The sequence below is a fragment of the Silurus aristotelis genome (assembly GCF_946808225.1).
Source record: "Silurus aristotelis genome assembly, chromosome: 2".
NCBI lineage: Eukaryota > Metazoa > Chordata > Actinopteri > Siluriformes > Siluridae > Silurus > Silurus aristotelis.
In genome coordinates, this window is record NC_139575.1 from 8,593,906 (window position 1) to 8,621,748 (window position 27,843).

General features: G+C 39.0%; 1 protein-coding gene across 4 annotated transcripts in view; it reads left to right on the top strand.

Moving 5' to 3' along the window:
* nos1apa (nitric oxide synthase 1 (neuronal) adaptor protein a) overlaps window positions 1-27,843 on the top strand; it is a 159,326-nt gene that overhangs the window by 44,511 nt on the left and 86,972 nt on the right. For 2 of the 4 annotated variants that reach the window (XR_014537646.1, XM_083567086.1), the window contains exons 3-4: window positions 9,196-9,291; window positions 13,949-14,007. Coding sequence is in view for 3 of the 4 variants with exons in the window: in XM_083567086.1 (XP_083423212.1) it covers window positions 9,196-9,291; window positions 13,949-14,007 (155 nt within the window). In the remaining variant the exon portion in view is untranslated. Of the gene's footprint in view, window positions 1-9,195; window positions 9,308-13,948; window positions 14,008-27,843 lie in introns of all 4 variants that reach the window. The other 2 variants (XM_083567087.1, XM_083567088.1) reach the window with 2 other exon arrangements.

The following is a 27,843-nucleotide window of genomic DNA, read 5'->3' on the forward strand; positions in this document are numbered from 1 at the left end:
AATAGGCTGCCGTCGCATTTTTCCGGTATTACTGCATGTGTGTAAGACTAAGGAATATGTCCTTATTATTTTCTGATGCTCATTTGTAAGTTTCTTTGACTAACCCGTAACACTGTTGCCAAGAAAAATATAAAAACACGAGTTTTGGAAACCTGAATTATGAGATTGAGGCAATCGTTTAGATAAATTTTCATATGTTAAAACTGTTTAATATATTAATACGCACTCATATCTTTAAGATGGACTGGGGAGATCCCCTAGACGCATTTTATTCAGACCCAACTTTCAAAAGTGTGATTGCTATAATCATGCGAGATTAAGTTGTTTGCCGCTTCTTTTATAGATTGATTGCATCAACAGCGCTCCGTGTTTGGTGTCTCGCGAATCCACGAGATGCGGTGCATGGAGGATTTCATTGAATCGGAATGATATCAGTTTAAGGCAAATTGCTCTTCCCTCCCTTTGTTCTGGTAGTTGTCTCGGGCAGCACTCAACACGTCGCTATGGAAACACAATCCACTGTTACATCTTTAGTATCCATGGACACGGAAGAAATTTCTGTTTCTTTTTAACCAGATCTTATAACACAGCTGCTTTTATAATTCAGCGAAACATTTGTCAGAGAGACGTAGTAGATGAATATCACTACAAGCCCATCTTAATACGGAAGAGGTGTCAGATGGTTTACACTTAAGAGCGCTCCAGCTTTGAAGGGGGGTGGGGGAGAGTAGGGGGTCTTGGAAGTGCTCCATAGGTCTGTGAACTCTGAGATTCCTCTTTGCTGTTTGTTTCTCTTACTTGATCTGGGAGTTTGCCAAAGAACACTGCTGCCCGTTAAAGCCCAGACGTCGTCACTGTGATTCACTATGTCTGATGATGTGCTGACACAACGTCTGTCTGCATGCCAGCCGCAGATCGTAAGCCTAGACAGCTGTACCATTAAAGTCTTATGACTCGGGCGCAGTCTGGTTTAGCAGAGTCCGTCAACACAAGCGTGTGTAAAGTAAACGCAACATGGCATTTTATTTTGAAATAACCAGAAAGTGTTTTTATGTCGGAGCTTGGAAGAAGCAGCGTTTGCCTTCAAAAGGCATGAGCTTCAATAACCTATAAATAATAAAGGAGTGTCTGGGCTCTTGATTGTTATCTATTTGAAGTAACCCAGCGTAAGTAGGTTCAACAACTGGGAAAAAAGGCACTACAACTTTTTAGTGACTTTGAGTTTCCGACATAATCGTTTTATGGTGCACGACGCTATAACTGTTCAAGTGCTATACACACATCTGTACAGTAAAGTATAGCCTGTGGTGGGCCGTGCATTTCACAACTAGGATTAGGGTTGCAAAGGGGCGGGAACTTTCTGGGAAAATTCCGGAAACCTTTTAGAAATGTTCCATGAGAACTTCATAAGGAGGATTTTTAAAATATACCAAGTTGGAAACTTACCAGGAATGTATCAGGATGTACAGAAATTTATGGGAATTGAGTAGAAATAATAAAAAAAAAAAACTGTCTTGTATATAAACATATAAACACATAAATATAAGCTGACATGCACGCAAATACAGATTTAAAGCATTAAATATTTTACTTTGATTTGATTGTTAGTATAATTTTGTTGCACAGTAGCTTACACACAGCACAAGGAAGTTTTAAACATAAATGTATGTAATATTTATGTAATTAGGTGAATTACTCAGTAGCTCTGCAATAACTGCGCTGTGTGCATGTGACTGATGAATGTGCAGTGTAGAAATGCAACTGAAATCGCAATTAATCTGGTTGTTTTAACCAAGAAAAATTGCATATACAAACTACATTTAAATTTCCTGCTATAGGCTCACCTGCAATTTTGTAAATTCCCATTAATTCTTGTTAATTTCTATCTATTTCTGTTAATTCCCATGACAAGTTTCCAGTCTTGGACAGTCATTCAGCAATCCTTCCTTAGCCTTCTGTGGTGTCCTACCTGAATCAATCCAGCTCTTAATACTATCATTATGATGCCACAGCTATAGAAACCATTGATATATAGTGTATGGCAGTATAACCGAGCGCTGCTTCACTTATGCAGTGTGAATGAATGCCATTACTAAAGAAAAATAACCAATGAACACAATTTAACAAGTCGCCGTCTGCATACATCATCTCTAGCAGAAGCATCAATAATATCCTCATAAAATAGCCCCGGGTGTCCTGTGCATTTTTTTATGTGCGTCAAAAAAAAAAATCCATCCATCCACTATACCAGGGGTCTCCAATCTTTTCCAGAAAGGGCCAGTGTGGGTGCAGGTTTTTATTCCAACCAAGGAAGTCCACACCAAATTCTACCTGTTCAAATCTAATGATCTTCATTATTAATGACTATCAGGTGTGACCATTGATTGGTTGGAATGAAAACCTGCACCCACACTGGCCCTTTCTGGAAAAGATTGGAGACCCCTGCACTATACTTATACTTCATAAAGTATAAGTATAAAAAATAGGGCTCAAAAAATATATTATATATAGTATATAAAATATACATAAATAAGAGGGTATGTAAATCACACAGATATCGACAGTTCAGATGCCATTGATGCAGTGTCATTGTTATTAAAGTGTTCATGTGCTGTGTCACTGACATGTACTACTACTCTACTTTTCAGACAATATCTTGTAATACAAAACAATTTATAAGAATCCAGCAAGACATGATGTGACTGTTGAAATCTGAGTGGGTTGAAACTCTAACCAAAAATTATACAATTCGAAGCAGTGCATCTAAGAGGAAAGCTATAAAAACGTCGATTAGGGATAATTGAATACATGTCCATGAAGAGAGATATATTAAAACGTGTTTTTTATTGAGTATAGGCCAGCATTGAGGCCTTTCTGACCTTGACGGCCTGCCACTAAGGCCACGCCCACAATAATGTTTTTGTTTAGTCAACAAAAATTTGCTTTTTGAAAACGACCTCCATACATTTGAAAACGCTGTTTTCACGTGACAGGTCTTTCGAAAACGATGATTCATTTGTAGTCATTGCTGCGACGTTTCAAAGAGCCAGAAAGTAAATAAGGAATAAATGACGCACATTTAGCTTATATTTGATATTTCAGCGCGGAGGAGCAACTTTTGGGAAACGATTGAAACAAGTACAGGTATTACTTTATGTTGGCCAGTAGACTTGCTAATAAATGTATGCTTCGTCCTCGCTTGTACCCTAATAAATAACCAGTCGGCGCGTTTTTTTATTTCGCCTCCTAGCCTTTCCTCAATCCCTGTATTAGCATACGTGTCTCAGGAGCGGTCTGCTCTAAGCTCTGGTCTTTGTTTAATCCCTACATCACAGCGAAACCTCTGAAATGTGGAAATATCACTACGTCCAGGAATGTCATTTCTGACTCCTAGCTACGCTTTTGTTGTTAGGAGTCCATTGTAATGAGTATAATGAACCTGACATTTTCATGTCGATCGAATTGGATGCACATTTCAGGCTGTTTTGGATACAACAAACCCAGCGACTGATATAAAATCTATACACATGCTAATCATGAAATGTTAGCCAATAATTATAACCCCCAGCTCTGTTCAGCTGATTCCATTTACGACTATTTTCTAGGAATAAATAACCTGATTACGGTGCTCTGACGGATCAACAGTTGAGTTATATGCTGTATTTAAGAATGAAGTGCATAATCGTGGGACAGCAAAATGCTGCAACAGGTTACGGTCATTCCGTTCGCATTGCTATCATTGTTCCGACTCGCTATGCTTTAACCGGTATTTACCCCATATTTTCCCAGATTTTTCACCTTGAAATACCCTCCTGGTGTGGTGCAGCTTCGTGTTTTTCTTAGCTAATCGCAGTCAGGTTGCAGTGACCTTGTAGGTTGAAGCTTGAAGCAGAATTTGAGGCACGTTCAATGCGTTTATTGTTCGGCCATGGGAAACTCGAGCTCGGCTTTTTCTCACAGCTGTCAGCAAATCTTTATTATTATAGATTTACAGGTAATTAAATGTCTTTTGATAATGCAGAATTTTTTTTTAAGCCACGCTGCAGATAAGTGTGTGTCTGTGTGAACGTTTAATTTCGCTTAATGTCGCAGATCAAAAATGTGTTAGCTAGCCGAACGAGCTAAGTGCCAATTTTTTTACTCTGTGTCATGTTCTGGTTTTTATATATCTTGTATAGAACTTATGAGTTTAAAGTGTGTTCATGATGGGAATTGATTGGAAAAAGTGTTGACGATATTATCACTTTGTTGCAAAGCTGTTGTTGGCAGTTACAGCTTCAGGACGCCTATGATGAGAAGCAATTCACTTATTTATTTTTATTTTTTGTGCACAATTTTGGCCCACTCCTGAACAGTTCACTAACATTTTCAAAATGCTTCATAAATTAAACCAGGAGATCGGTTTAATCATGTTCTTGGTATTTTCTTTTCTTTTTTTTTTTTTTTTTTTTTTAAATTTTTGTTTTCAAAACTGTATTGTTATTTGGCTGTTTGGATGTTAAGGTTCTCCAATAGGATTAAATTCTTCTGTAACATGTTCTAGTGCATCGCTCCATCCATGATTTCTTTGACACATAAAGATTCAGAGAAGCACCCACACTGATCTGTATATCACTTTCTGCAAACATGATGGGCTGAAAACTTGCTGGTGTTTTTTGTTCCTTCTGGTTTTGGTTTAAATTGGTTCTAAGTTTATTTAAATTAACCTTTTAACAAATGAGATGTTCCTGCTGCTTTCAGGTTATCCTGCAACTCTTTTTTATTTTTTTTATTTTCAGTGACTCCAGCTTTCAGTCTTAACTTCCTTATAATTATTTAAGAGTCTGTACTTGAATAGAGACACTTAGCTGAGGGTGCATGTACTTTCTATCTGCATAGTAAGTAGCTTTTTCATTCCATGAGAACTTTGTGAATCTACCAAACCAATGGTCTTATCACATAACAGACCATATATCTAGATTTATTTGTAGGTAGCCTTTGTGTCCAAAAGTTTTTTCCCACATCAGTTTAATTGTGATTAAGCCCATTTTTGGGTCTCATTTTGATTATGCATTCGAACATGAATATTCGGAAGTCGCATCACTTGGCGTGATATTTGAAAGGTTTCATGGAAATTTGGTGAAATTTACATGCAAATGCATCTTGCAAATGTCACTGCATCCTTTCATTTTCTACATAACACTAATCCTGTTTGTTGCACCACTGTGCTAAAGTATTAAATGAGTTGCCTCAAAAGGTGTCAGCATCCTTTAGAATAAACAATTAAGGCACCCGACTTTTTCCTGATAATGTGTCCAATTTCTGTTCACCCGAATCAAAATTCATTTCCCTTTGCCAGGAATTGTGCTCGATTTCTCTGCCAACGTTTCTCACTTGTATTCACACCTAACCCGCTTCCCCATTAATTACAATATAATTTGTTAGACTCGCATGTGGGAAAGAGGAAGAGAGCCGGGCCTGAATCTGCAGCTGCAATTGGACGTTTTTGTTTTGATAGCTCTCTGTATGCATTTAGTGCTCATGCTTCAGACATTAGTCTACTGAGGGTAGATGATAATCTGCCATTGACCTGGATGAGAGCCAAACATAGCGGTGGTCTTTACTGTTTTATATTGTGTTGTTTTTTTTCTCCTCATATCTGTATTGTGGTAGTGCGTTTTTGTATTAATCACCTGCACCACAGAGCCCTGGGCATTACATTGCAGGTAATTGGAAGGATTTGGACAATCCAGCAAACAAGTAGCATCTCATGATAATGCTACAATAGTGAACAAGAAGCACAATATGTGTTTTGAATGTTGGAGTTTTTTTTAATTCTCATAAGGGACATTTTATTTCCCTGTTCACCTGCCGAGAGAAATATTACATCAGAAACTCTCTCATACACACACACACACACACACACACACTTACTCGGCGTGAGCAGAACAAACGCACATGGTTCTCAGAAGTACACCTGAAACAAATTTTAAGCGAATCCAGTCATATGGCATCCGTGCGTTTTTGCTGCAGCTAACAAATCCTCAACGTCGAGTTTTAACAGATTTGATATTATATATTACTCAGCACTGTTGAATTCTTAGTTCAGATTGTTTAAAAGATCTGATTTTTTTGTAACAGCACCTCTTGACCGTAACTGCAACTGCAAAAATCAGATGGCGTATGAATTGTGTATTCTCTTTCCGGGTTGTACATCACCTCCAGGTGTCTGTGAGCTCATGCATGTGAAAGTGGGCGGATGGTGTCCCTCGCAGCATGAGCAGCAGTTCAGAATGTTGCAGTTGGCCTTCTTTATGTGACTTGGAGGAAGACGTTTTCACTCCCTGATGTATGATAGGAGAGAGCTGACTCGTAGGAGGAAATCAGCCAAGACTAAATTGAGGAGAAAAATGGTCAACATTTTTCATAAAGCTATGAAGGTATTTCCCAAAAAAATAGAATGGAATGAACAGCAATGCTGTCCACATCCTGTCAGAGCTGAACAGACATAGAGCTCAAACAGACTATTCATGCAACAGGCAAAAATGGTAATATATTACAATCTAATATATTCATAATAGCGTTTAATTAATGAGCACCTTTCAGCATGCCTAAGGTCACTGTGCAGACAGATCACAGCACATAATAGTGGAAAAATATTTAATACATGAAAAGCTAGTGAGAAAACTTATAAGTGAGAAACTATGAGATAATGCATATGTGTGTGTGAGTTTAGTTCATTTCTTTTTTTATATTTTATATGAACATAAAATTGTCAAAAGAAGATCATTTAAAACAATCTAAAACGATTCGCATCTGTGCATCGGCATAAAGGATAGAAGTTGCCGATTGTATCGCGTTGCATCGTTCTTAACACATTTGCATCGGTTAAAAAAAAAAAAGTTTATTTAAAGAGAATTATTAGTAGATGCGCTAAACTTTTATTGTTTAGAAAGTGAAAAATAATTTGTGACTGAAATTTGATATGTAGATTGATTTCTCGTTGCTAAACTGTTTCTCGAGCGCGTTCTCTCAGCACCGCTGCTGCTACGTAAATGTGACGTGTCGCACTACTGAGGCGCGTCCTGAGTCACATAGAATACAGATTAACATGGCAGAGGTAGAGCGTTAGAAGTGCATTAGAAGTCAGAAGCCACATAAGTAAATGTATCATTTGCTGTCAGTCTGAACCAAATACGTAAAAGCGAACTGGCTGTACCATCTGTGCCACTATCTGTACCATATTGAGTTGCATAGCATCATATTTTTTTTCCATTGAATCACATTGTGGATCGCACTGCATCGTAATAGAGGTGAATCATATTGCATCGCATCAGTAGCTGCTTCATTCGTATCTTTATTGTATCGTATGGTTGCATGGAAATGAGCTCCACGTGCTCCTAAGGTTCCAGTGATCTTGTCCCTTTTCTCTTTCCTGACCTGCCTGATTCATACTGATATCCTAAGTCTGGGTGAAAGTTCTCTTCAATCGGAAATCACTCGCTGCTGCTGAGGATTTTCCACATGAACAGCCAAAAGATCCATGAGGTTACTGATGAGGATTAAACTCAAGAACCATGAGGATGGATTTGTACTGCAATTAATGTAAGCAGTTTGCTACAGTGGCTCACAGTGTGCTTTGAACAGCTTTTTAGAAAAAAGTCCAACAGTTTATGGTGTTAACAATGATTAAACTACAGTTGAACCTGGTTATGTCGCCGGCCTAGGGGTTTGCTAAAAAGCGTCGAGATAACCGGTGATCGAGATAAACGAAAACCAATATGGAGGCAATATATTAACATGTGCTTTATTTTTCCGTCACTTCCGCGAGTTCTTCTGCAGCTGCATGGCACTGTGCCTGAAACTCATGGCCACTAATATAAGACGCACCCTGGGTGAGGGATACGTAAAACTTTGTATAAGACCCGTCTTATATACGAAATATGCGAAAATATCGTAGTGAGATGGTGAAGTGGCATCGATAACTAACATTTTCAAATGCCGGCGATTGGTCATTGGAATTGAGATAACCGACGTTAAGTGGCAAATTTGTCCCTCTTTTGTGCCCAAGATATCAGGGTTCGGCGACATAAAAGAATCGACATAACCGATGAGAAAATGCTAAGACAAAGCGAGAATTTGGCGGTTCCACTTCAAAAACGTTGACTTAATAGGGTTGGCGAGTTAACCTAGGTCGAGATAAGTGGGTTTGACTGTATAATGAAAGATGAGGATGGATTAACTTTTAACTTTGGTTCCTCCCAATTCCTCCCAGGGAGTTTTTTTTTCTGCTTTCACCATTGGTTTGCTCATTATGGATTAATCTATAGGGACTAATTTGTGATGCTTAAATGTGAACCTGTTTAAATCTGTAAGGCTGCTTTGGGACAATGTTTATTTTTCGAAATGCTATGCAAATCGAATTGAATTGAAATGTGATGTGATGTTTATTAGATGCCTTGATACACACATCGATCCATTTTCTTAATTCAGATCTTTGTTTATGTCGTAAGGTTATGTGTTCATAGTGTTATATGTTTGGCAGCACATACAAGAGAAGTTAATTTGTATTATTGAAAGGTGTCTAGTTGCGTAGCGAGCGTTTCCATGAACAGCTACCAAGTGCAATTAAACACTTAGAATCAACTCCAGACCACTTATCCCCTGAATCTGTCATGAAATAAAGAGGAAGGAAACATGCCAAGAGCTTACCAATCATGTGTCCAAGTCCTTTTGAGCATGTGAAAACAGGTGTGTGTGTGTGTGTGTGTGTGTGTGTGTGTGTGTGTGTGTGTGTGTGTGTGTGTGTGTGTGTGTGTGGCGTGTAAAACCACAGAGCTCCAGATACAAAAAGGGATTTAAACTATACCTCTGATCTACTTTACATGTCAGGCTTTTTCCCCTTTTTTTAATTAGACTGTAGATACATTTTAATTCAAGTTGGATCACCTATCCTTGCATTTTAATTACCTGAGTATTCTCCTTTAGTATAGCACCTTAAAAAAGAGAGTTGGTTAAAGAGCTTGTTTTATTCATATTAATTAAAGAAGAATAAGTGATGCAGAGGTAAAACTTTTCTCTTCAAGTGAAGTCTATTCCTGATACCTAATACTGTTTGTATTCTGTTTGTACAATTTCTGTGTCTGCTGAAAAGTATTGTTGTTTTGAAATCTCACTTTTTTCCTTCTTTTCTGTTTTTTTTTTTTCTTATTCCAGTATGAGTTTAAAGTGAAGAACATCAAGAAGAAGAAAGTCAACATCATGGTCTCTGTGGATGGAGTGAAGGTTGTGCTGCGTAAAAAGAAAAAGGTGGTGAGGCTGTTTATCGGTTAGGATTTCTTTATATATATGGTATATAATGTCATTATTAATGTAATACATATCTGTGTGCGTGTGTATAATACATATCTGTGTGTGTGTGTGTGTGTGTGTGTGTGTGTGTGTGTGTGTGTGTGTGTATATATATATATATATATGGACAAAAGTTTGTGGACACCTGACCATAAGATTTGTATGGTAGTTTTGAGCATCTCATTCCACATGGGAAGGTTGGTATTCTGGACCCTTGATCAAGGCCCTTAACCCTCTGTGCTCCGGGGGTGCTGTATCATGGCCGACCCTGCACTATGACCCCAGCTTATTAACATGACTGGGACATGCAAAGAAAGAATTTCACAATGCTGTAATGTACATACGACAAGCAAAAAGTCCTTCACTTTTATTCAGTCTGTATTTGCTGTTATAAGAACCTTCACTCTTTTGGGAAGATTTTGGAGTGTGCTTGTGGAGATTTGTGCTTATTTATCCACAAGGACACAATGGTGTCTTTTAATTCATATGAAGGGCAAATTTCTTGCTATACACATCCAAAGACATCCTAAAAAATTGTGTCTCTCCCACTTGTGCTAACAATTTGGGGAAGAACCACATATGGCTGGCTGTCCCATTACTTTTAACCACACTGTAAGCAGCTGATATGATGTTGCTTATTGTTGGTTGATGTTTACAATTGTACTAAAGATTTTGTGTGGATGTTCTGATTTTATTTACACATTAATAATATAAAATAATAAAAATAAATATAAAAAAAAAAAAATATATATATATATATATACAGTGAGGAAAATAAGTATTTGAACACCCTGCTATTTTGCAAGTTCTCCCACTTACAAATCATGGAGGGGTCTGAAATTGTCATCGTAGGTGCATGTCCACTGTGAGAGACATAATCTAAAAAAAAAAATCCAGAAATCACAATGTATAATTTTTTAACTATTTATTTGTATGATACAGCTGCAAATAAGTATTTGAACACCTGAGAAAGTCAATGTTAATATTTGGTACAGTAGCCTTTGTTTGCAATTACAGAGGTCAAACGTTTCCTGTAGTTTTTCACCAGGTTTGCACACACTGCAGGATGGATTTTGGCCCACTCCTCCACACAGATCTTCTCTAGATCAGTCAGGTTTCTGGCCTGTCGCTAAGAAACACAGAGTTTGAGCTCCCTCCAAAGATTCTCTATTGGGTTTAGGTCTGGAGACTGGCTAGGCCACGCCAGAACCTTGATATGCTTCTTACAGAGCCACTCCTTGGTTATCCTGGCTGTGTGCTACACAGAAAACGTTTGATATCATATATTGTGATTTCTGGAATTTTTTTTTTTTAGATTATGTCTCTCTCAGTGGACATGCACCTACGATGACAATTTCAGACCCCTCCATGATTTCTAAGTGGGAGAACTTGCAAAATAGCAGGGTGTTCAAATACTTATTTTCCTCACTGTATATATATATATATATATATATATATATATATATATATATATATATATATATATATATATATATATATATATATATATATATATATAAAAAATCAACTTCATAAAAAAAATAAAAATTATGATTGTTATGCTATTTGCATGTCTTTAAATATTGATTTTTGTCATGTTGTCCCAATTCTTGAACATTACAGGCAAGTCCGGGGGGGTTTCCTTGTCAGGAGAGGAAGCAACCATATGTAATTGATTGAATGGGTGGAGACTGGACTGTGTGTGTGTGTGTGTGTGTGTGTGTGTGTGTGTGTGTGTGTGTGTGTGTGTGTGTGTGTGTGTGTGTGTGTGTGTGTGAGCGAGAGAGAGATTACTATCTGTAACGTCCTTTTGTAAACAAACACTGTTTAACCCAGAACTCATTTTCCTTTTACAAAATATCATTAGAGTGTCTGTGGCTGCTTGGAATTAACATGTGATCACCGTAATACCATTAGGCAGATTAAATCATTGGTCAGTCAGGACATGGCGCGTTTATACTTGGGAACATCAACTCACTCCTCTATCTGGATGACTGATCTGAACAACATTTAAATAAGTCTAAAGAACATGGCCCCGGTGCAGAGTCGACCTGAAGTGGTGGGTTTTCTTTTGAAAACTATTTTCAGTTGTGGGACATTTTACAAATCACCCAGAATGAGGAGTTGGCTGCAGTTGGTAATAATGCAAATAGATTCTGTTGTGGAAACAGTAAATAGAAACGAATGGACCAGAGAATGTTGCCAGCTGCGTTGGGAAAAATGCTCATTCTATACAGAGAATAAGTGGTTCTGCAACTAACAGGTGCGCAGGCAAAACTTAACATTACATTACAAAACCTCTGCCTGTATAGAAGCAGGTTTTGGCCAGATTTTGTTGCTACACCTATATAAACAATATTTAGACGAGATGGCGAGAAAAAGGCAATTAACGTAAACAGAAAGACCATTAATAGCCTCAAAAGTGTAAAGCCAGGCGCACAGTGTACGATTCTTGACCACGATTTGGTCGTCAACTTTTGAAAATCCTGAAAGATTCCTATAACCAGATGCGAAATAATCCGATCAGTAGTTTTGATCGCTGGTTTGACGTGTTCACCGGCAGACGATTAATAGCCGTTGCAATATTTATTTTTCCTCCAATTAAATTCTGGCAGCGTCAGAAGTTTATAAGACTCTTTCCTGCAGTGTGACTTTTCCTACGACAAGCGTCAAACCAAGAACCGATAAAAGCGCCGTACCTGAAAGTACGGTAAAGTACAGCAGGAAGAGAAACCTATTGAGTTCTTTGTGAGTGTGTGTATGACATTTTTATTATCAAGGCATGAGCCAAATTAACACTGCAGAGTCTTTTTCTTGTCTTGTCTGTTTTTGACTATCATACAGTCTGACGTTATGACAACTGAGGTCCCACAGTGGGACATGGGGATCATGTTCATAAAGTCTGACAAGCAACAATCGCAAAGGACTATTAATTAATCACGCAGTGTGCACCCGGCATAAGCCTTTTCTTTAGAGAAAATGCAAAGAAAGTTAAGGGGTCAGTTTGAAAAAATTTTTACAGGAAACTCTGACAGGAAGAAATCTGGCAGATTTAAAGCCACAACAGAATCAAAAGACAGGTTTCTAAGATTTAACAGCTTGTGATAGGCAGCTTAGAGTCCAACAGCTTAATGCACAGGCTAACTGATTTTAAAGTAAGCAAGATTTAGTCTTAGCTGTGAAGAGATTTCTTGCTGCAGGTTTGACAGATTGAGTGTCAGTTAGAAAAGCCATTGTTAAGACAGCAAAATATCATTCAATCAAAATTGAAATCTTCGGTTTATCGGGCAAGGTTTTTTTTTATGCCATAGAGTTGGTGAAAGGATGGGTACTCATTGTCTGAGTCCAGAGTTTTGCCTAAAGTGATTGGCACCATAAACCAAAACCTACTACCTCAGCATTTTTCAGCACAATGCAATAACCTCTGGTGTACACCTAGTTGGTCAGAGAATCACACAGCAAGATAATGACTACCTCCAGGCAGTCAGAACACAGGTGGAAGGAGGTGGTAGCTTAGTGGGTAAGGGATTGGACTTCGGCTGTAAAGGTCATGTGTTCAAATCCCAGTTACACCAATCAGCCACTCTAGGGCCCCTGAGCAAGGACTTCAACCCCATAGCTGCTCAGTTGTATGAAAGAGTAACTCACTCTGAAAAAGGGTGTCTGCCAAATGCCTTAAATGTAAGATAAAAAAAATACCTTAAAAGAAAAGAACAAAACTGTAGGCAAAATCTGGTGAGTAATGTGGGAGCGGAAGTGAGCTTATGTTTCACGTGTGAGGAGAGCTCTGTAACAGGGCGTGCACGTGGTCAGAATATCATCATTTACACAGTTCCCGATGTACACAGCACGATGTCTTGGCACACCGATTTATAAAAATCAGGGCTTCTTGTGACTGTGCATGCAACCTTGTGCTGCCACTTGTTGGCGTGTTACAAAACTAGTCTGGAAACTTTTTGATACCACCTCATATTTGTCTTATTATATCTGCGAAAGATGGCTACTTTAAGTCAACAAATTTTGATTCTAATTTTCTTTTTTTTTTATTATGTCTAATTGTTTATTTGTTATTAGCTGAACCTCTTGTAAGGGTCGAAATTATTTGTACTGAAATCACGCCATATGTCAATTTGGATCTTGCTCTTAAAGCGCACAATAAATTATACATTATTTGTAGACAGTTTCCCCAGAACACTTTTTTCACTCTTTCATGGGCTGGTCCTGGGATGTGACCCAGTGGTTAGTGGACCAGTGCTATTTATTTGAACATTTAACATAAACGTCAGACAGTATTTTTTAGAACAACATGAAAGACTGCATCCTGATCTCGTTCTGTATGGCTGAGAATGCACAAGGTCATTGAGGGTTTTTATTTTTTTTATAAGTTTATAATTTTAATACAGTTTAAAACTTAAATCTAAGCATGTCCTCCAGGTGATTGCGATTTGATGCGAAATCATTTACTGGCCCTCACCGGGAACGCCGACTTTTTATTCATGCATGATGTGGACCTTGTGCCTCTGCCGTCATTAATCATCTCTTAAAAGCAGTAGAGTTATTAGGAGCATCGGTGGCCGTATTAGTCATTCTCTAAAACTCTTTCCTTCTTTGTCTGTAGAAAAAAGAATGGATGTGGGATGAGAGCAAGATGATGGTGATGCAGGACCCCATTTACAGGCAAGTTTCCAATCATTCAAAAATACACATGCAATTCATGGTTCAGATCTCAGCAGGATTTCTGCCTTTGTACAACAGCAAGGAGCAAATCTTAGTTATTCTAGTGCTGTGCTGCTTGCAGTTGAAACAAAGGAAATGTCTGGAAATGTCTTTGTGTTGTGGGATTATTTAATGCCAGGTCTTGGTTTTTAATACCGAACAAACGAAAAGGATGTGACTGTCGCTAGATCATTAGTAGGAAATCTAAAGATTTCTCAGTATATAGTGGTCATGTTTTAATGCCTGGTAACTGGTTGCATTCCACTAGTATATAACAGTAGATCGCTGTGATGTGACATCACAGGGGGATGCATCCAGCCAGCATCCAGTACCAGCTATTAGAAGAACCTGTCTATAATGTGTAAGCAATGCAATCTGTGATTTTCATTAGGAGCAACTGAGAGAAAAAAAACAAAAACAGGACACAGGAGGGTTAAATAAGCAAAGCAGGATATTTAATTAAGATGCCGTCTTTTCTAAAGTGTGCGGAAAAGGACGTGGGAGATGTAAGCACAAGCTTCATTAAGACCTGAAGAAAGCAGAGGGCAATCAGTCAGATTTCCAAAACATGTTCAAGTCAAGCGGCTTTATCATATCAACCCCTATACAGTACAGTACACAGCGAAACGAAACAGCTTTACTCCAGGGCCATGGTGCTACACGATACAGCATACACTTACAAAAGATAACACAAAAATAACAAACAAACCTATACACAGAAGAGCCACTCAAACAACATTTACTGCAACACAATAATTCAATTCATTTTCATTTGTATTGCGCTTTTAGCAATAAACATTGTCTCAAAGCAGCTTTACACAGATAATGTGGTGATAAAAATGAATGTTATTTATAAGTGTAAGTTTGTCCCTGATGAGCAATCCGGTGGCGACTGTGGGAAGGAAAAACTCCCCGAGATGACATAAGGAAGAAACCTTGAGAGGAACCAGACTCAAGAGGGAACCCATCCTCATCTGGGTTGCACCAAATGTCCATTTATTACAGATAAACGATGTTGAGGGGTGCAGTGATGGTGATCAGATGCAAACTGTAGTCCTGAGTCAGTGTAGCAGACTGTTGACATTAACTACAATCCAAATCCATCCTCAAAGCTCCCGTTCTTACTCCATAATTTAATGTATCCCAGTATAATAATACAATAACCATATAACAGTGCAGCACTGACCAGTACACAGATCCTAGTTGGTCAGAGAATTACACAGCAAGATAATGACCCAGAATATACCTCCAGGCAGTGTCAGAACTACCTTAAAAAAAAAAGACCAATACTGTAGACTTCAACTCATGAAATGGCCAGCATAGTCTCCAGAAAGAAAAGCAGCCGATAACTACAAGACATTTGTGGGAACTTTTGCAATAGGGTTGGGAAGAACTTTCTAAACAATATTTGATTTCAGGTGTAGAAAGAATGCAATGAATGTATTAGGCTATTTGGCTATTTGCAAAAGGTCACAGTTTGAGAGAGAAACTTGTTGCAAGTGTGAAAATGATTTGCTCCGAAATCACGCCATATGCAAGTTCGGCTCTTAAAGTGCAAAATGAGATATAAACAATACTTGTTTGTATCAAGTTTGCTTTTAAAAAAAGCATGAATTAACACAAGATAACACGAAAACAAACAGACATATACGCAGGAGAGCCACTCAAACAATATTTGGTGCAATAACAGTAACCATCTAGAGACGTACCAGCTCCTTTTGGATCCCACTTCATGTAGAGTTTGGACGTTAGACTTCTTTGAACATTTAAAGGCTCTGGCATGGTGAAGGTGGTGTTGGATCTATGATGATCTCATTGTTGAGCTGTTTTATGATTTGCTCTGTAGCTCCTGGTTCCACAACGTCAACTGACTGTATAAGATTGTAGAAAGGACAGTACTCATGAAAGTCAGTAGGAGTAAGACAGAGTACATGTGTGTGAATGAGAGGGAGGGCAGTGGAGTGGTGCAGTTGCAGGAAGAAGAGGTGGAGAAGGTGGTGGAGTTTAGGTACCTGGGGTCAACAATGTAAAGTAATGGAGAGAGTGTTAGAGAAGTGAAGAAAAGAGTGCAGGCAGGGTGGTGTGGGTGGAGAAGAGTGATAGCAGGAGTGATTTGTGATAGAAGAGTATCTGCAAGAATGAAAGGGAAAGATTATAGGACTGTGGTGAGAGCTGCGATGTTGTATGGTTTAGAGACAGTCGCATTGAGTAAAAGACAGGAGGTGGAGCTGGAGGTAGCAGAGCTGAAGATGTTGAGGTTTTCGTTGGGAGTAACGACGATGGACAGGATTAGAAATGAGTTTATTAGAGGGACAGCGCATGTAGGATGTTTTGGAGACAAGGTGAGGAAGGCGAGATTAAGATGGTTTGGACATGTGCAGAGGAGGGACATGGGGTTTATCAGTAGGAGAATGCTGAGGATGGAGCCACCAGGAAGGAGGAAAAGAGGAAGACTAAAGTGGAGGTTTATGGATGTGGTGAGGGAAGACATGCAGGTAGTTGGTGTGAAAGAGGCAGATGTAGAGGACAGGGTGGTATGGAAACGGATTATCCCTGTGGCGAGCCCTAATGGGAGCAGCCGAAAGAAGAAGAAGAAGAAAGAACATTACTCATAATCACACACACTCTGGTACTCATAATAGTTTTCACTCTCTGGTGTTTTGTATTGTTTTAGTTGATTTATAATCACTTTCTTTGTCACCCAAATGAGGATGAGGTTCCCCTTTTGTGTCTGGTTTCTCTCAAGGTTTCTTCCTCATAACATCAAAGGGAGTTTCTCCTTGCCACAGTCGCCCCAGGCTGCTCATCAGGGATAAATACACATCATTCACTTATATTAAAAAGTATTGTTCTATAATTTGTACAGTCTGTAAATATGCTTTGAGACAATGTGCACTGTGAAAATAAACTTGAACTTGAAGCACCGAGCAGTACACAGAGCTTAATGTGGGATTGTGCAAATAAATTGTCCACATAATTGGAAAATACTGTACTATAAATGTTAGGCAAAGTTTTCGCAGCAGTTATTCGTGCAAAAAGATTGCAATGAAAGTGTGTGTGTGTGTGTGTGTGTGTGTGTGTGTGTGTGTGTGTGTGTGTGTGTGTGTGTGTGTTTGTACGTATCGGTCCAGATTCTTGTTAAGGAGTCTGATGATGGCTGTGAGGGTCTGAATGCTTCTGACACACAACTTTAAATACAATGCAAAAGGTCAAGAAACCAGATCAAGCAAACTAGGGAAACAATGCTCAGCGATGTATACATGGAATTAGCAAGAACCTCACAAAGATTAGAGCTCAGAGTCAAAGGGATCGATGGGTTACAATGCAGCATATGGCAGCACAGTCGTTAAGGCTAGAGGTGGACCTATATGGGTTTGTCTCCTGCCGATATTTCGATTTAAATCATTGGCTCCAGTTGGCTGGCGTCAGCTGTTTTTTGGCAAATTCTGCAGGTTTAATTGGACGTGGAGCTAGTCAGTGAAAGAGAAAACTCCGACCGGCTATTAAGCTTAGTGAATGAGCACACGAGATAAAAAAAAAAACTGAAGTAAGCAAACAACAGTGGTATTGACGGGGGAACGCACAGACACTTGTCTATCTTGCTCTTGCACTTTGGTGACATTGAAAAAAGCTACACGAATCCGTTAGTAATGATCGCGGCGGGCTGGAAATGCTGCTTGCTTTATATATTCACCGTTAGAATGCCGAATACTGACTACTGCCACCTGCTGGTTAGTGAGAGTTATGTTCTGTTACACAAGCGCAGAACGTACACGCATGGTTTGGTGTATTGGATGCACCTGCTTAATAATTAGACTAATTTGCAGCACAATCGGCCAAAAATTTGCCTAATCAAACGACCGATCGATTGACCTCTAGTTTTGAGTTCAATCTCAGCACCACCAAGCTGCCACTGCTGGGCCCTTGAGTACGGCTCTGAACTGCTTTTAATTCACTCTGGATAAGGGCATCTGCCTATTGCCATAAATGTATAAGAATTTGAAGTGGCTTCAGGATCACTGATGGATCTGGAGCACAATGTGTTCAATGTGACCACAAATACCTAATGGACCTCATAGGGGTGATGCGCTCAATTAATTGTATTTTCTATTGGCCCGAAATGGGAGTCCATTGATTCTTTGTGTGACTTTACAACCAAATAAATTTCAAGCCACATATTGAGATTGGATCCGATTTCTCAACAGCGACTCGCTCTGGACTTAATGTTGTTTCTTGCAACAGGCTAATATCCTACAAGAAAAAACTAAATCTAATTTACTCCAAGGTCAGATTTTCGAATTTTTTTCCACAGTTTTGTCTGAGATACGAATACAGATGCGGTCAGATTGAGCTTTAACTATTTTACCTCTGAATAAGTCACACTGATTCCAGGTGAGATTAGAACTCATTTTTTAGGGCGAATAAAAATGCAAGCAGCTTGTCTCCGAACACTCGCGGCATTTTTATCTGTGCTCACTAGAAACCCAATGCATCCTTAATTTAAAGCTTGCTCATTTCACATGCACTTGAGTGTTTAATCTGGTCTGCAATGGAACAGCTCTACATAAACATCCCACTCAACGGTCAGAGATAAGAATGGAATGTTACCTAGCATTTTTTTCTAAGTACCCACATTACAAACTGTGTTTCTTAGCAACGCTAATTAGAACAAAAGGGATGATGAACTCTCTTTATTTCGCACGTCAAGATAGCATTGTAAGCCGACGCACTTTGCAAAATATAATAGGGGTGTCATTATAGAGTTTTTCGGTATGATATGAACTCAATGCCATTTCTCTTTAATGCAGTTCAGTTTGTTTCACATTCATTATACAGCATAATGAAATTTCACTCTGTTCTAATGCCGCCAAGGTTGTTTTTTCTGTACGGCAGTTAAGACTCGAGGAGAGCCACTACAAAATGCTGCAGCACAGGATTACCTAATTTGTTCAGAAAGTCTGGAAAATGAACCGAGCCGCCCCTCCAGTGCCGCATTTTAGCCTCATTTACCTTGTACATGCCATTACTGGGACGTACCATTTCTCAAGGTGAACTGAAGCCTGTTGTCAGCTGAGTCAGGCAGTGGGTGGTGTTTACACATTATGTCTGACCATGGGCTCGGTTAATGAGGGATTGTGGTTGGCCTTTAAATGACTGGATTAGCAACAGGGAAACATGAAACTTCAGGGTGACCATGAAGCTCACAGACAATTAGTTTTTCCTGTTCCCCAGCCTGGGACAGTCAGTATTAACGATGGTTCTCGTTATGGATTTGATTCACTGTTTGTCCTGATCCTCCCTGGTTTTCTTGGCATGGCTGAACGTCCATGGGTTTTTTTGATTGAAATGAACAGTGCGATTGGTGTGATGCAACACTTGCACATCATTTCCAATGAGAATTCAGGGTAAAGCAAGTAATTGCCCTGTGCCACATGTTATGTGGTGTTTGTAGTTTCTGTTGTGCCATTCTTTTTTCCTCTCTTTTCTCTCGCTCTCTCTGTCTCTCTCCGTCCCTTCCCTCAGATCCTATGCTTTGTTTCTATTCCTAACATGTTGTCTAGGAATGGATTGGAAATAAATGTGACGTTTAATAGGTTAGATGTATTTAACCAGTCATCAATACATCTGGGCAGGAGTGTGAGTGTGAGTGTGTGTGTGTGTGTGTGTGTGTGTGTGTGTGTGTGTGTGTGTGTGTGTGTGTGTGTGTGTGTGTGTGTGTGTGTGTGTGTGTGTGTGTGTGTGTGTAATTGTCAGAATTGTCTTATTTCAGCATACTTTAATAAGTGTGTGCATTTAAGAAGTGTATATATACAAGAATATACAAGTTATTTATTTATTTATTTATTTATTTATTTATTTATTTATTTATTTATTTATTCATTTGTTCATGAATGAGTTTATTCCTTCCGTCCTTCATTCATCCTCAATATGCGGATTTTTTCGAGATTTTCTCCTTTTAAGAGAAAAATGGTTGAAGACGGAGAATCCAAAAATCTTTGGCGATTTCGCACATGCACAGTACAAATCGCGTTTCTGGTTTGGCTCGAGCAGCTACAGTGACACGAGGCGAAGACCAAACAAACAGCTGTGCAGCACTTAATGTGTAACTACAGTGGTGTGAAAAAGTGTTTGCCCCCTTCCTGATTTCTTATTTTTTTTGCACCTTTGTCACACTTTAATGTTTCACACTTTTTTCACACAGGGCCATGTAGTTTTGGATTTTGTTTTCCCTCAATAATAAAAAACTTCATTTAAAAACTGCATGTTGTGTTCACTTGTGTTCTCTTTTACTAATATTTGAATTAGTTTGATGATCTGAAAGTGTGATATACATGCAAAAAAAATAAGCAATCAGGAAGGGGGCAAACACTTTTTTTACACCACTGTATATTCCACACGTAAAAACAAGGATTGCGTTCCGTGCACACGTGTGCATTGTAGCGAAATTCCGGTATCGAAACGGTACAAATACGTGTACTCTTACATCTCTGCTAGACAGCGATTTAAAAAACAAAATTATTGAACTTTTAAAGCAATTAAAACACCTGTAACTAGCTGCCATTCACTTATTAAACCTTGCTAGCAGAGCAGCGCTACAAAGGGCAGGGTTCAGACCAGCCACAAACTGTGCTGCTCATGGGGTATTACAGAAATAGGTTTTGCTTAGTTAGAAAAATCAAATTAGAGTGCGCATCGACCATATTTATTGATGAGGTAAAATATTTTTATCGATCCAAACAACAACACCGGCTATAAGATTAAGCACTGATTCATCATTAGTGGCTATAAAAATAAACATTCCTTTAATTCTCCAGTAAAGATCTACAGCGCTCCAGCGTCACAGTGCAGATTATCCAAACCTTTTTTGTTTCTTTTAATTACTCACCATCGGCTAATTGCAACACCTGGAGTGCAGTCAGGGTTTTAATTCGTCACAAAGAACGTGTTTAATAGGGTCACAATCAAAGTTTTACAGCAGGCCACTCAAGATCATTCACACCCAGTGTACTCCAGCCATATCTTTATATTTATCTTTATATTATATTCATAGTACTGTATATTATGTTAGCTTCCCTGGTGGTCTAGTGGTTAGGATGAGGCGCTCTCACCGCTGTGGCCCGGGTTCGATCACCGGTCAGGGAACCAACCTCAGCCATTAGGGTTGCTCCAGCCTTAGTGCCGGTCCCAAGCCCGGATAAATGGGGAGGGTTGCGTTAGGAAGGGCATCCAGTGTAAAAACGTGCCAAATCAAACATGCGGATGATCCACTGTGGCGACCCCTGATGGGAGAAGCCGAAAGAAAGTTTAGTTACTGTATATTATGTTCACAGTACATACACATCTGTAAATCACTCCTATAATAACATTTAATTTAATTTATGTAACTTATGTAAACACTGTATATCCTGCACTTGCTGCTTTTGCACACTGGTTAGACCTAAACTGCATTTTGTTGCCTTGTACTTGTACATGTGTAATGACAATAAAGTTGAATCTAATCTATAGAGCCGGCGATGTGCATCGTCATGTTGGAACAGGTTTGGGCCTCCTAGTTCAAGTGAAGGTAAGGTCCCCTGGTGGTCTAGTGGTTAGGATGCGGCCTGGGTTCGATCCCTGGTCAGGGAACCAACCCCAGCCAGTCTCAGTGCTGGTCCCAAACCCGGATTAATGGGGAGGGTTGCGTTAGGAAGGGCATCCAGCGTAAAAACGTGCCAAATCAAACATGCGGAGGACCCGCTGTGGCGACCCCTAACGGGAGAAGCCGAAAGAAGGTTCAAGTGAAGGGAACTTTTAATGTTGGCGCATCCAAAGACATCTTGTACTGTTGTGTGGCAACAGGTAATAAAAGAAGTAAAAAGTCAGGTGAACGTCTCATATGTTTTACCTCAGTGTATATCTGTTTTTTTTTTTTTCATGTCCAAAATTGAAGAAAGAGTCAATCTGTGCTTAACGAATAAGTAACTTTCATACTATTCACTGCCGTACCCAAGTATCACCTGCGTATGAGAACACGATCAGCACAGGGAATGACATTTATAGCGTTTAGTGAATTAGCCGCCTGCTGCTACTCGAATATCCGCCAATCTTGTGTGTGATCAGTTTTAACATCTGTGTCAATTAGATGATGATTTTTGTGTTTGCGTTAATGACAGTTGATTAAGCCTTTATTAGATTTTCTATTTAAGTGCTTAATATTGTGCAGATTTTCTCTGCGTGATCCATTTGGTTAAGAATGTGACGTGTATTTTTGATTATTTTATTTTTGTCATTGTATAAATTCTCAAGTGTTTTTCAGCCCAATCTTTTCTAATGGGCGTAATTTATGTACGTATGATGATAAAAAACGAAGAATTTTGACACGTTTAAAGAACGCGAAAGTAATAGCATCATTAAATACGAAACATTTTATTTATTTATTTTTTAAAGCTTTTATGAAGTCAGTGTTGTTTATGAGTTAAACTATAAATTTATATCGGAGGGGGGGCTTTTTTTCTGGAAGGAAAATTTATTGTTCTGTTTAACCAACATAATCACAGAAGTGCTTTCAGCTCGATGGTGCATGCATGAAACAAAAGCCTCAGGAAAGCATTAATCTTTCATTCTTTTTTTTTCTTTTCTTTTTTTCCCCTTGATTTTCAAGTTTTGTTTTTTTTTGTTTGTTATTTTTTATAAATACACTCATTATTATTGTGCACTTCTGTGTCAGAGAGAGTTTGGGGAAAAAAAACAATACGCATTTGTATTATTGCTTGGGATCCGTGTAGAAGCTCACATTAGATATGTAACTGAATGAAGAACATGTGTAATGTGATCTAAATAGATCTATAAACAGGAGCTCGACACGAGGCGTCTGGTTGAGACTAAAGATATGCAAAGAAAAAAATCCGATCTTGCAAACAAAGCAACAAAAGATATGTCTGATCAAGACTTTTTTTTTTGTTTTCACGAGGACACAATTGGTTTGCAAGAACAGGATTGTTAAATCTGTCCAAGGTTCCAGATCATGGACTAATAAAAATGGGCAGATGCTGTAGGAAGCTCACAGGGCAGAGAGAGAGATTACATGCAGTGCTGTACAATGAATTAATAATAATAATCTTTATTTTATATAGCATCTTTAAAAGCTGCATCTCAATGCACTTTCCAAACCTATAAATAAGATATAAATAAATAAATAAAAATTATAATAATAATAGTCAAAAGATACAATAAATAGACATCAGATAGAATCTGATCTATCACCTATCTATCAGGTAAGAATCACCTAAACACGATATATTAAAAAAATTCAGCCTGTCTAATCTCAATCCCAAATTCCGAGGTATTAGTGCACAAGTGGAAAAATCCTGAGCACTCATAGACCGTAAAAGGGATTGGAGGAGCATTTAAAAGATCAGAATTAGAGGTGCAAAGATCACGCCTTGAAGTGTATACAGTTAAAAGCTGCCATACCATGTAGGGGTTTGTACACTATATTGCCAAAAGTATTGGGTCACCAGGTCATTAGTTTGGTATGTGCTTTTTGAGCTTCGCATTTCACATTTAGTCCCGATGTGCTCTTATTATTCCCTCCACTCTTCTGGGAAGATGTTCCACTAGATTTTGGAGTTTGCTTGTGGACATTTGTGTTGATCAGCCACAAGGGTTTTAGTAAAGTCAGGTACTGATGTAGCTGAGGAGGCCTGGGGTGCAGTTAGCATTCTAATTTATCCCGAAGGTGTTCAGTAAGGATCAGAGCTCTTTAGCAGGCCACTGAAGATCTTTCTTTTCAAAGCATGTATACCAGATCTTCAAGGAGCTCACTTTGTGCACGGGGGCATTGCCATGCTGAAGGTTTGAGTGAATGCAAAATTTTATTACATACAATTGTGTGCCTCCAGCGTTGTGGTAACAGTTTAGAGGAGAACCACATATGGCAGGAAAGGTCAGGTGGCAAATAGTTTTGTCCATATTGTGTGGGTCAGCACGAGAATTTTAAACTCAATCCAAAATCTAACAGTGAACCAATGCAATGACTTTTTTTTTGTTTTTAGCAGATTGTGAATACAATCCTTTTTTTTTCGTTCTCTTTACACAACCTGGTCATCACACAACATGCCCTCAAGTCCCTGAGGTAGAAAAAGAACTGGGCATGTGCCCATTAGCATAGAAGAGCCATAACCTCTTGGCTGCTCCCAGCTTATTAGGTTGTGTCTAGCACAAATACCCACACAGTTGTTCCTCCTCACAGTCTTACTGGAGCGCTCATTAGCACAAGGGCTTAAATGAGCCACTGTGTGCAGAATGAGAAATGAAATGCATTGCACCAGCAGGGAAGCTCGTAATCTGCGAATGATAAATTACAGGTGTGTGTGAGGTTGGGGGGTCATGGGGGTGGGGAGCTGTGGATTGTAATCCGTGAGGTTCTAAAGCTCTCACGTGGTCACGTGCTTTGTATGGTAGGATGCTTCAAATGCTTTTCAAGACAATACTGTGTTCCATCAAAGTGCGGTGTGGAGCGAGTAGGTGTACTTGATTTAACCTTAAGATGGAGGACTAGGAATAATCAATCTCCAGAGCAGCTCCAGCAGGCTTTTTGTTTAGAGAGAATAGGAAAAAAGAGGAGATAAGTCACCCAGTCCTATCTCGCTTACACAAAACACACAGATAGAGAATGCAGAGACACCTGACAGCTTATCAGCATGCCTGAACAATTTGTCTTGACTCCAGGGAGTCATGCTGAATCAAAACAACATGGAGCCTGTCACGGTGCTGCTGAAACTAGAATTCACAGGTCATGGCAGGATTAACATGACTTCAGCAACACCCCCCTTTTCTCAATTTCCAAGTTACCGCTCTAATGGATTCCCGTGTGTGTTTGCACTTCTTGCACACGCTGTTCATGTTTAATGCCTGCTTTAGAGGACAGTCTTACCTCTGCACTGTGGGTTTGTCCTGTGCTCTCACCAGGACGTTTATTCATTTATTTGCTCATACTGAAAATCCTTTCAACACACTTACTGTTTAAAAACAAAGTGGGACATTGTGTTTACATTTATGGCATTTGGCAGATGCCCTTATCCAGACCACCTTATATTTATCTCATTCATACAACCGAGCAGCTTTTGGGTTTTAGGGCCTTGCTCAGGGGCCCAGGAGTTGCATCTTTGGTGTGGCTGGGATTTGAACTCATGACTTTTGGATCCAAACTACTAAAAATGTTGGTCGTCATCAAGAGGGAGTTTTTAGAGTCAAAATTGTGCAATAATACAATATTTGTGTACATACAATATACTAAGTTTAATTCTTAGACAGTATTTTGAAGTTTGCTGCAATACCCCATAATAGATAGACAGACATACATACACACACACACACACATACACACACACACACACACATTAAACCTATATATCCATCAATATATATATATATATATATACAGTGAGGAAAATAAGTATTTGAACACCCTGCTATTTTGCAAGTTCTTCCACTTAGAAATCATGAAGGGGTCTGAAATTGTCATCGTAGGTGCATGTCCACTGTGAGAGACATAATCTAAAAAAAAAATCCAGAAATCACAATATATGATTTTTTTTAACTATTTATTTATATGATACAGCTGCAAATAAGTATTTGAACACCTGAGAAAGTCAATGTTAATATTTGGTACAGTAGCCTTTGGTTGCAATTACAGAGGTCAAACGTTTCCTGTAGTTTTTCACCAGGTTTGCACACACTGCAGGATGGATTTTGGCCCACTCCTCCACACAGATCTTCTCTAGATCAGTCAGGTTTCTGGCCTGTCGCTGAGAAACACGGAGTTTGAGTTTCCTCCAAAGATTCTTTATTGGGTTTAGGTCTGGAGACTGGCTAGGCCATGCCAGAACCTTGATATGCTTCTTACAGAGCCACTCCTTGGTTATCCTGGCTGTGTGCTTCAGGTCATTGTCATGTTGGAAGACCCAGCCTCGACCCATCTTCAATGCTCTAACTGAGGGAAGGAGGTTGTTCCCCAAAATCTCGCAATACATGGCCCCGGTCATCCTCTCCTTAATACAGTGCAGTCGCCCTGTCCCATGTGCAGAAAAACACCCCCAAAGCATGATGCTACCACCCCCATGCTTCACAGTAGGGATGGTGTTCTTGGGATGGTACTCATCATTCTTCTTCCTCCAAACACGTTTAGTGGAATTATGACCCAAAAGTTCTATTTTGGTCTCATCTGACCACATGACTTTCTCCCATGACTCCTCTGGATCATCCAAATGGTCAATGGCAAATTTAAGACGTGCCTGGACATGTGCTGGTTTAAGCAGGGGAACCTTTCATGTCATGCATGATTTCAAACCATGACGTCTTAGTGTATTACCAACAGTAACCTTGGAAACGGTGGTCCCAGCTCTTTTCAGGTCATTGACCAGCTTCTCCCGTGTAGTTCTGGGCTGATTTCTCACCTTCCTTAGGTTCATTGAGACCCCACGAGGTGAGATCTTGCATGGAGCCCCAGTCCGAGGGAGATTGACAGTCATGTTTAGCTTCTTCCATTTTCTAAAGATTGTTCCAACAGTGGACCTTTTTTCACCAAGCTGCTTGGCAATTTCCCCGTAGCCCTTTCCAGCCTTGTGGTGGTGTACAATTTTGTCTCTAGTGTCTTTGGACAGCTCTTTGGTCTTGGCCATGTTAGTAGTTGGATTCTTACTAATTGTATGGGGTGGACAGGTGTCTTTATGCAGCTAACTACCTCAAACAGGTGCATCTAATTTAGGATAATAAATGTAGTGGAGGTGGACATTTTAAAGGCAGACTAACAGGTCTTTGAGGGTCAGAATTCTAGCTAATAGACAGGTGTTTAAATACTTATTTGCAGCTGTATCATACAAATAAATAGTTTAAAAATCATATATTGTGATTTCTGGATTTTTTTTTTTAGATTATGTCTCTCACAGTGGACATGCACCTACGATGACAATTTCAGACCCCTCCATGATTTCTAAGTCGGAGAACTTGCAAAAAAGCAGGGTGTTCAAATACTTATTTTCCTCACTGTATATATATATATATATATATATATATATATATATATATATATATATATATATATATATATATATATATATATATATATATATTGATGGATATATAGGTTTAATCATCCCAGGTAAATTCACAGTTTCCATTGATTTATATGATATTTAAGTTACACAGCAATATCTGACATTAGTTCTTTTTACAAAGATCTAGTTGGTATGTAAACAACAGTTTCAAGCTTTTCTGTACATTTATAGCATTTGGTGAATGTTTGTATTCAGATGTTTTTACATTTATCTCATTCATACATATAAATAGTGAAAAGGCCCAGCAGTGGAAGTGTAATGCTTTTGGGAATTGGTACTTCTGACCAGTATTGGGGCTTCTAACCCAATGCTATATTCACTAAACCTCTACTTTCCTCACAGGCTACGTCTGCACCGATCCGGATAAATTCAAAAATCTAAAAACACTCCACGTTCACACTTTGGTATTCACTCATTTCCAATCCACACCGAAACGTCTAAAAACGCTTATGTCCCTGTCGTAAGACGCTTCAACCTGCGTCATTTCCGCCTGCGGTTTATTTACTTTACGTTTGAAACGTTGATGCAATGACTAAAACCGCGTCACCGATTTCGAAAGCCTCCCTTTTCACAGTCCACACTGGGACGCAAAAGGATCCGAAAACTCAATTGTGTTGAGATCGTTTTTGAAAATCTACATTTTCGTTGACTGCAAACGGCCAAAACGAAGAGAAAAAATATGCGTTTTCAAACAAAAAAC